At 42.3% G+C, this 10,377-nt stretch overlaps 1 protein-coding gene across 3 annotated transcripts in view; it reads right to left on the minus strand.

Moving 5' to 3' along the window:
* LOC145459112 (uncharacterized) overlaps positions 1–10,370 on the minus strand; it is a 41,074-nt gene extending 30,704 nt beyond the window's left edge. For all 3 annotated transcript variants that reach the window (XM_080337728.1, XM_080337727.1, XM_080337726.1), the window contains exons 1-3: positions 9,974–10,370; positions 7,035–7,757; positions 2,105–2,282 (exon numbers count right to left, since the gene is read on the minus strand). In XM_080337728.1, coding sequence (XP_080193854.1) covers positions 2,105–2,282; positions 7,035–7,757; positions 9,974–10,216 — 1,144 coding nt within the window. In that variant the 5' untranslated portion in view covers positions 10,217–10,370. The remainder of the gene's footprint in view (positions 1–2,104; positions 2,283–7,034; positions 7,758–9,973) is intronic.
* Positions 10,371–10,377: the final 7 nt, after the last annotated feature.

Consider the following 10,377-nt stretch of genomic DNA (forward strand, 5'->3'; position numbering starts at 1 on the left):
GGGCATCATGCCGATTTGCCACACATGCAGATCCACATGAACATGAACATATCAACAGATATCTAGCAATATCGTAACAGCGTACTCGGTTACGGTGCCTTGGGTGGGTAATCATTGTACGGGGAACGCAACGAAATCCGAAAAATATGGTTTATGAGGAATATTTGCGAGTAGGCAATGCACGATGTCGCTAAGGCGTAGTTAGAGTTCAATAAGAAACGTTCTTCGTCCAATGCCTTATTGCGATATTGCTCTCGATAACTCCAAGGCAAGATCAATCATTTTCTTTTAAACATTTCACCCATTTGGTCATGGGATAGCCGGGTGCGTACATTTACAAAACAAACCCAATGCTCAGCGAAGCATTCGTGCGTTCAACCATAAAAGACAACCGTCTCGGGTTAAGTCGTCTCGGGAAAGCGTCAGATCACGATTTCCTTGTATCTTACCTAACATTATGCCGATTGCTTGTTTTTCTACAAACAATATAATTGAGACGGTGTGAGGCTGGCAGCGCACCAAAGGGCGATATCTCTCACGTAGGATCGTACGGGTGCGACACGAAATAATAGCGACGGGCATCTTGCACGCATTATGACCGAACAGGCGAACACTGTAGATTGGTAAATTTCTCATCGTCTCAGTTATTGACATCTAGGCGTTGTGACTGAAATTAAATTAATCCCGAATTTATTTTAACGTACGTACCATATCTATCATTATATCTATCATATGTTCGATTATCATGAACGTAGTACGCATACGCGTGCGGTTCATACGACTCTAGCACAAATACTGCGTATGAAGTTAATGCAATAGCAAATAAGCAGCGCGCTCCTTCGAAAGACAATATTAACAAACTATGTCTCATAAAGATCCTGATTATTGCAATATAGCGCCATGCGTGAAAGCAAAACACGGGTATAATTAAATTAACTGATTGCGGAACACGCACGCTTTTCCGCTGATAACATCTTTGATCAGGAGCCGAAAAATCTCACTTGAAAACGAACTGGCTCCACCGCGTCATCTGCATATCGACGTGAAAGGGGCATGTTTGTTCAAATGTTCAGTGACCACCATTTCACACATTCGCTGTAATACTTGACAATCTTGTCTTGACAATCGTGATTTATATCCAAAGATCACAGGATCTCTGGACTTGTACCGCAGCTGAATAGGTGGCGCATCCCCAATCTCCGTGGAGTTTATTGATTATTTTGAAGCGCCACACGTATATGCATGGTAACTTTTCGTTTAGGGACGTGTCACGATTTGGTTGTGATGTTTATACAATGCCAGTCAACTAGCATCACCAGGGTTTCGATTGGAGATCAAGCTATAATCAGTCAAACACTGTGGTTTTGAAGTAATATAGGTATCGTCCAAATTCTCAGAACATTCAAAAGCAGGGTTGCGAAACTAGTTTAAGTCATACATAGAAACTATTTTGCGGGTGCGTTGCTTGTCCACATGTTGTGTATTTAAAAGCGATATATTTAAAATTGTAGGTCGCCTGTTGGTACATTCTTGGGTCCTGCTGTCGGTTAGTATCCTTTATTAGATATTGTTGACTAATTGTGTGTTATTGTCAATCCTCGTCGTCACTTTATTGCGACGCGAAATGTCCAACACGCCGTGGGAACGTATCTAAAAGCCATAATCTGGTTTATCTACCATTGGAACCACCACAATATCTGATAACTATGCTTTTATCATCTTTCGTCACATTATTTTATTTGCTTTGTGGAAATTCAACATCGTCAGATGGGATCAAGTTATTTGTTTTCAGAGAAGCGAGGCTAAAACGCGAGAAATCTCTCTGATGAGCTCGGACATCAGTTACCGATTCACGAGATCATCGTGGCGTCAGTTGCGACTTCACGCTTCTAGTTTATATTCGGAATATACTTTCGGTGTCAGTGCCGTTACTCTTACGTCCACAAATCATTTATGGATAATCTGTTTAAGTGTGAATTCCATTCGTGTTGTTCAACATCGGTATAAGATTTTAACATCAAATTTAACATCCGGCCTCATGGACTTAAATACATCAGTATCCGCATAACCCATCCGAATGAGATAAAGTATATAGTAGCCTTACATTGCCGAACCGGCGCCATCTTTCTCGGTGCTTGGGATTTTCCGTTGGAAGGTACACCGACCATTGTCATAGGGTTTTCCTCGACTTGCATATGGTAGTGCTGATTGGCGTTGCTTTGCATCACCATTGAATTTTGATCGTCGGCAGAGATTTTGATGGAGGTCTGGTCGTAATAGGTCTGGATGGAAAGAAACTTTGGATAAACAAAATGTACGAGGCGGAATAGGTAGATATTCAAATTTCAGTATCTCAGGATGTAGAAATAGTATTGCAGCAAACAATACGTTCATATTGTCATATTTATTCCACTGGAAGCTTTTCGACTGGCTCTCTTCAGCAGTGAACGCCAGTAAATGAGGTTAACCAAGTTCGAAATATAGAAAGAATATTGTCGTTTGTGACGTAATAATGACAAGTACAACGATAAGTACAAGACCAGTACAAGACACAACGACAATATTCTTTCTATATTTCGAAGTTGGTTAACCTCATTTACTGGCGTTCACTGCTGAAGAGAGCCAGTCGAAAAGCTTCCAGTGGAATAAATATGACAATATGAACGTATTGTTTGCTGCAATATTGAAGATCTGTACTTCGAAAAGCCTATAGAAATAGTATTCTACGCGAGTTATATAATGTCTTTACACAGTCTTATTTTAGAAGATCGGCGATTGTTAAAATGATTCATACTAGCGAATTGAAGACGCGTAGCTAAAAGAAATGCGCAACCCATCTCAAATAGCTGAGCCAGTGAGCCCATGTACTGTACACTCATACAGCCATCCATACACGTAATACCGGGCTGTTCAGCTTGGTGTAGCTGCGATGAAAACTAGGAAAGGGTCAAATTACATGGTTATACATTACATGAGAATCATGACATAGCAACATATAGATGACGTCCCAATAAAATCTCAAAAGCGCCTTATGACCCGCTACTATGCCGGTGGGTGTTCAGAAGTGTCAAAGCCCGTCCAATATTGGCAGTGTGGCTGGGTTACATTTGTTGATGCATGTTTGCGTTTTAAAGGCAGACCAACCTCATAGTTACGACGTGACCGACGCTATCGCCCATGCATTCATAATTCGAACCAGAATTGGAACACATTAGGCAACCAGCTTGGCACTTGTACATGTACAATACCACGTGTGCTGCTCGAATGCTTCTTTTGCAAGCCCAACAATATTCGACCTCCGGCTCATTGTATGTTAGAACAGTGCTCTTTAACCTTTTTCGACGTGGTACACCCTTTTAACGTTTCCTCAAAACTCGTACACCCCTGTTCATTAGGGGTCTTCAAAAATGACTTTTTTTCTCAAATTGTTAGGTTACCTAACTTAAGCCTACACACCAAATTTGGGTCAATTCCATCCAGTAGAAGCGGAGTTATTTCCGTCAAAAAATTTGGATTTGAATAAAATAGTATTTGGTCACAGAGTCTATTCGCAGCCAGTTAGGCCGCCCGCCACGCAAATTGGAATTTATTTCGTGTCAGCCCAAAAACAGCATGACATTACGAACGATAATCAACCTAAATGTAACAGTATTGGGGAGAGAGTAGGTAAAGCTATTGCTGCAGAAGCGCTAATTCAGATCAGCGATGATAGCAGGCGCACCAGCCTACTGCGTATCAGGCCTGCCCCACACCACACACACTCACACAGTCGATAGTAGCACATGGGCTGCAAGAGATGTCAGTAACCTCAGATCGTATGCCGCTATACACAGACTATTGTCGCTAATTTGCATCACTAATAACAAAATACTAAATTGCAAATGTATGGCGAAATATTGGACATAAAATCGGCATTTTAAAACAAAAGGATTTCGATTTCAACATGGAAGCTGTTTCGACCCGGGCTGGCTACGTCAGTTCCATTATGTGCATTGCGGTATTTATTAACGTCGGGTAGGAAGTACCGATTCAAGAAGTCTGAGCTATCGCGGCGGTTCCCTCAAAAATCACTAAAAGACAAATGACTAGCTGAACACATGCTTGTTAACTGCATACTTTCCAACACCAAACGGAACCATTGGTCTATTGCTAACGGCTAAATCAGTGTCTCCCAAACTTTTTTGAGCTACCGCCCCCCTGGAGAACGATTCATGTACCAACGCCCCCGACACCCACCTCACCACGTCTAATCGTAAAATGAAACTTTTTCTGCATTTAATACAGTTAATATTGAGGCAGATGAAGCTAGTGTATCAATATCATCATTCTCGTCATATTGGGTTAACGTTTTGAAAGGAACAATATCAGTCTAAAATATCCAGTGTTCACTTCATGTAGGCCTACTCCCTACTGGCTAGTAGGTTTCTGCTGTGAGTCAGAAAATATTCAGGGCGCTTAGAACGGTCTATCAAATATGCGCTGGGAAGGGAAACGACGAAAAAGCCAACCCGACTGCAGTGAGAGTTTTTATTTTTATTCAATTGTGTGCCCAGAACGATTGATTGGAGAAATTGAACTTTTGGTTGAACTCGAAATTGTTCTACACTACAACTATAGGGTTACCATACTTTGGGAATCTGAAAAGATGACGCTTTTTCAAAATTTTCAGACTTATAATGATGGAGGAAAATCCGGAAAAAATGGTAAGGCTAGTTGCCTAAAAAAGGTCATTTTTCTGGCTTAGGTCCCGAAAAAACCGCCAGACAGTTACTCGAACGCTGATTTCCTATATCTCAGTCCAATTTCCACGAACATTTACCCAAAATTTTCAAAAAAATAGACAAATTATCATGAAGGAGCACGTTTAGGCGTCTTCCGAGGACACTTTCAAAAAAGTCAAAAAAGAGGACGTATGGTAAGCGTTACTACGGGCGTATGGTACCCATGGCTACAATGTACTTAGCTGCTCAAACATTTCATGCCTGGAAACTTCACAAAGTGGATTGATTATCCAGTGAGGAATTTCTAATTGGAACATATCCTGGAACCAAATCATCCATCCTCGTGTAATTTTGCGAGATGATTGATTCATGTTTGCCCATCAATATCAGGTATTCGAGTTGAACCGGTAGCTCAAAGCAAGCTTTAGAATTTGACGTGTCGCAAAATTCCGGTGAATTATCACCGACTTGTCAACGAATACGGTCAGTACCATGTTCACGTTTATAAGGTTTCATACGACCGTCAAGTAGGAGTGATGCCGTTTCTCGCAACCAGAACGCCGTGTCCGAAGGCCGCGGTGACAGCGCTGTGGAAAATCCACGATCGTTTGAAACAGATAATAAAATCATGCAAGACAATTTCTCTTAAAAAGCCATCACATCTTGCAGTGAGCAATAACTGCTCAAATACACTTCGTAGTTCTCACAGCAGCACACAATGAACCACGCTTTTCGGGGATGCTGCCGACTGCTAAATTAGTCCATTGACGAGAAGGAATAGCATTGACAAGTAACAATGGACTTTTCTGGTACAGCTGAATAAATAGACTGACGACCGTAAATTGCCCTGACTGAATCTAGTATGCATTTTTACTGCCAATCTAGCCTCTTTATTGATGAATATTTACAGCGAATCTAGCCTCTTTATTAATCAATCGTTTCAGCACTATACGCAGCAGTTGACTTCTAAACCTACACCGCCCGCATTTGCTCTCAGCGCCCCCCATTTGCTCTCAGCGCCCCCCTACCGCCCAATTTTCAAGTCAGCGCCCCCCAATCGCCCATTTCATTGCCAGCGGCCCCTTCACGCTCGCGAACGCCCCCAGGGGGGCGCTGGCGCCCACTTTGGGAACCACTGGGCTAAATGAATAGGAGAAATATTTGTTTATGACATCACAATCAAGCGGTGTACAGTATTACACTTGAGATAACATCGTACCATATTGCTCATTAACCTGTGCGTCAACCTGTACTGACCCATATACCTGCCTTTGTGATAGCTAGCCATCGGCTCATTGTAATTCGGATCTGGTACACCCCTGTACACCCCATCCGAGTGGTACACCCTTTGCAAATTCTGGTACACCCTAGGGTGTTGTACGACAACCCCGCTTGAAGAGCACTGTGTTAGAACACCCATGGAACTATGGTGGTGAATTCATGTAACTTAATTTACAGATGACAGTCCATGCTCCCTCCCCTCGCATCAGAGTTGGGGAACTAGAATATTTTCAGCGCTTTTCCAAATTAGATTAGCATAAGAATTATAGATACAGTTCTCTTCCAGAATGGATTACAATTAGAATTACTAAATTCTCAAAAAACTTGGAAATTATATAAAATTCCGAATTAGAAAAAAAAATAAATATCAAGTTCAATTCATGTAAAATCAGAGTACAGGCATAAGAATGGCTAATGCCTGCACACCAAGCTTGGCTCTGCTAGCAATATATAGTTCACTATAGACAGCATTTACAGGAAAACCAGAAGTTGGATTAGAATTAAAATTAGAGCATAGAAACATTTCACAAATTATATTAGTATTGTATCACTTATGGCGTCTCGCTCTAATTGGTCTAATTTGACGACTGGAATTATTTAAATAGACTAGTCTAGTTAACTAAGGGTTACCATATTTTGGAATCGGAGAAGTAGGACTTTTTTCAAATCATGAAAGCTAGATTACCAGAATTGTATAAAAAAGGTCATCACTCCGACTCGACTCCCGAATGAGCCGATCGAACGTCCGCATTACAGAATTCGTGTCATTGATGGCGTTTTTTATTTGACCCTGACTATTAGCCAAGCTGTCAAAGCTGTGAAGGAGGGCGAATTTCCAAAAAAGAGGACATTCCGGCGTCCTGGGATGGCATTTTGGATTTCCTGAAAAGGAGGACAAATCCTCCTGGAGCAGGACTTATGGATACACTAAGTTAACCAAGACTGCCCCGTATAAAGTCATCATTCGGATTTATTTCATCTGTTTAAACCAATTGTCAATTTGGGTTTATCGGAGAAGTGATTGCATCCTACCTGCGACAGCGGTACATTAGTGGAGGTAAGTTGTGGCAAATTCTGTAACCCTCCGCCTCGCAAGGGCACGTAAATAGGTGGCATTAAACCGGCTTCAGTCGAGTTCGCAGCCTGCGTCGTCTGAAATATCGAGCTCGGTATTTGATTAGTCGGTGTCACAAATGTCCCGTTGATGAAGTGGATAGGCCCGATTTCGTTTATTGCGTCGTTGGCGTCCATCGGCTCTTCTCGTTTGATGCGATACTTCAGCTGCTGGCCGTCTAAAATCTGCTGGTTCCCGTTCATCATGTCGCTGCCGTACGGGTTCATCATAGTAATGGATTGACCTTCCCTGTCAATTGGCAGTAGGGAAGGAAGATGAGCGTGACTTTCCACAAGCCTGACGCCATCGTTGTGTGAAATGAGTCCGGATGAACTGGTCACGTGCAGGCGAGACACTTCATGCTTTATACTGGTGGGCGGTGGGGAGCCGTTCTCTGTCAAAATTCTCATATTGCCTGGGTATTTCATTGTGTCTTGATTATGATGGATTATGTCGATGCCTTGGCTAGTCTGGGCGTATTGGGCTGGCGTGGGTATAGTCATTTGCGCGGCGGATGAGCGTCCGAGGTTGTTAAACTGTGCCATTGATGGCAGGTGCGTATGCGAAGACTGCATCAGGGACAGTATGGAGTTTGCGGCTAGCGCGGTAGCGGAATCCATACTTTGCAATCCAGACGCTTCCTGATAAAGGGTTGAGACACGTTAGGCGACAAATAAAGTACAATTAACCTAAAACAGTTCATGGAAACAGGATTTTGAATCATTGAAGGCCGCAAGCGGTAACATCTCATTCTCAACGCACATGTATGCAATATAGCAGAGGCTCTCAACCTTTTTGTCTTCGCGGACCCCCTTTGGACTTTCACGGACCCCCGCGGACCCCCTCCACAGTCCACACACACACATAGTTCATATTTAGCCCTATCATCGTGCAACTGCCATATGTCTTGTGCAAATATGATCTCAAAGCCAATTCTGTAGCTGCATTTCTTGAAATACGCGGCCGCGTCTTGAAAATCTGTGCCGTCGATTTGATATGAACGAGTGCCGAAAATCCATTGCCACAAATATAGGTGATGGCGAATAGACATATATAGCGCTTCCGAAGATGCCTTCGGGTATGATCGCAACATATATGACACCAATATAATGCCTAGCCTAGTCATTTCTATATCTATATCAGCTCTTATTGAAGTTATTCTGGAATAGCGGTAATATATCACCGGAGAAAATGGGTTTCTGCTCATCTCTAAACAGTAATGTTTTTCTCAGTAGGCTATTGGCAATTTGGTAATTAAAATGAGTTCGCACGGTAGAATAGTTCATATCAGACGGACATTCTGTTCATGTGAGTCCTGAAGCTTTGGCAGTTATGAAGCGAATGTGCTTCATGATTTCTCTAATTTATAACAAAATACACATTAGGTTATCAACCATTTTACAAATTTGAAGGTTTTGCGGACCCCTGAAAATGCTTCGCGGACCTCCGGTTGAGAACCAATGCAATACAGGTATGACGTATACTACGTGTACGATTACACTAGTGTCGTACAGGTGCGAAGCAGCGTATCCGGTTTACGCTTCACACGGATTCGGTAGTCTGAAGCAGCCCTTCGTTAGATGCCCAATTGCTGGTACATGCACATTGCACATTGCACATCCAGATTGATCGTATATGTTACTCCAGCGTTTTAGGTTACACGTTATCAATTTTTCCCCGGCGTTGGATCCGTTAGAGACTGTTTACAGGCCATGGTCACATGAAATGTATGGCGCACACAGACGTTTATTGATTTTATCCATAAACTTTACCGAACGTGAACTGGGAATTCAGCGCAACCGTACAACGAAAAAGGATGCCTGGCTGAAGGAATGTGACGGGGTAATCATCTTCGAATGCATACCCTGGTACTATGCATACTAGGACTGCATACTATTGAACCATTTAGAATTAAAATAATTAACTATTACTTTCAAAATAATTGATAATTATAGAGTACAGTGCAGTCCGAAACATATTCATCAAGTATTATGCAATGAAAGGAAAGTGCCAAACATAATATCAGTCACGTCTCACGGCGATCGGTATAGGATTTTTAAAGTCTGCTTGTCAATTACGATTGAGGACTGCGTAGTTGTGGAGTCTTCGGTACAGGACTGTAATCACTTCATAAATGCGCAATGCGCACTGACGTAAAAGGTTCTACAACAATATTGCAACATATCAGGCTTCACAAACCCACCCAGTCTAGATATAGCATCTATCTATCGCACATGAAAGAATTTGGCGATACAGTGATTTCATGACGATATCCACAACCGGTCTTTTTGCGGTGTGAACGACCAATGAGATGATGACTGATGTATTGGTACTTATAAATCATATGTTGCCCGGCGGATTGTGAGAGGTCAACATAACATAAATAACTAGATTAGCAATATCTTATGCTCCACGCAGGAATATGAGTGGTATCACAGAACGTGAACAGAGTCAACTGACTCCCTGCGTCACACTTCAAGTCAAATTGGAGTCATTTAACGACCGATATTTGGTGTCTTGTCAACACCTCAGGACCGCGAATACCCAGAAACACCCCTTGTACTCTGGTCACGGTTTTGCAAGACGGGCGAGGAACAATCTTACCTATACATAAGGTACCAAACATTTATTGAATGAGTCCTACAGAATCAGAATGATACATCCATTGATATGTTATAGTAAGATCTCATGATTGTTTTCATTGCCAATAGGTCGTGCAGGCGGTGTTTTTGTAGAGACGGGACGTGCTGACCGTAATTCCCCTCGCCCATGTTCACAAGTACCTGATTCATTCAGTCGTTTAGGAGTATCAGATAAGATGCGCGAGTAATGATCGCGGTGTAGATAATAAACATACCTCAGTCTTTGTATTGATGCCGTTGGGGGTTGACCTGACTTCGGATGGAACCGCAATATTTGCAACTGCCGTTTGTCCATTGCATGGCGCGATATGAGATTCATCACGATTGCTGTTCACTGGTCGCAATGGCGACAGCAGACTCTCGTCAGAGGAGGTTGGCGATGACGAAGAGTCGGCGTACTTCGGCAAGGTTAGTGACGTCAGAGAAGACGTCATTAGGTTAGGATATTGGGCAAGCATGTCGATGAACCGCGATATACTTTATGATTGTGATAGATAGCAACTTCCTGTGTACTAATTCATAGAATATATATATGTCTATATATATTATATACAACGTTTCTGAACACAATGTAGCGATGAGTTTGATTTGCTCGCTAATTCAATCAACCGGTATCAGC

This window comes from Botryllus schlosseri, chromosome 16 (genome assembly GCF_051294905.1).
Source record: "Botryllus schlosseri isolate E-star chromosome 16, Bs_hap1, whole genome shotgun sequence".
NCBI lineage: Eukaryota > Metazoa > Chordata > Ascidiacea > Stolidobranchia > Styelidae > Botryllus > Botryllus schlosseri.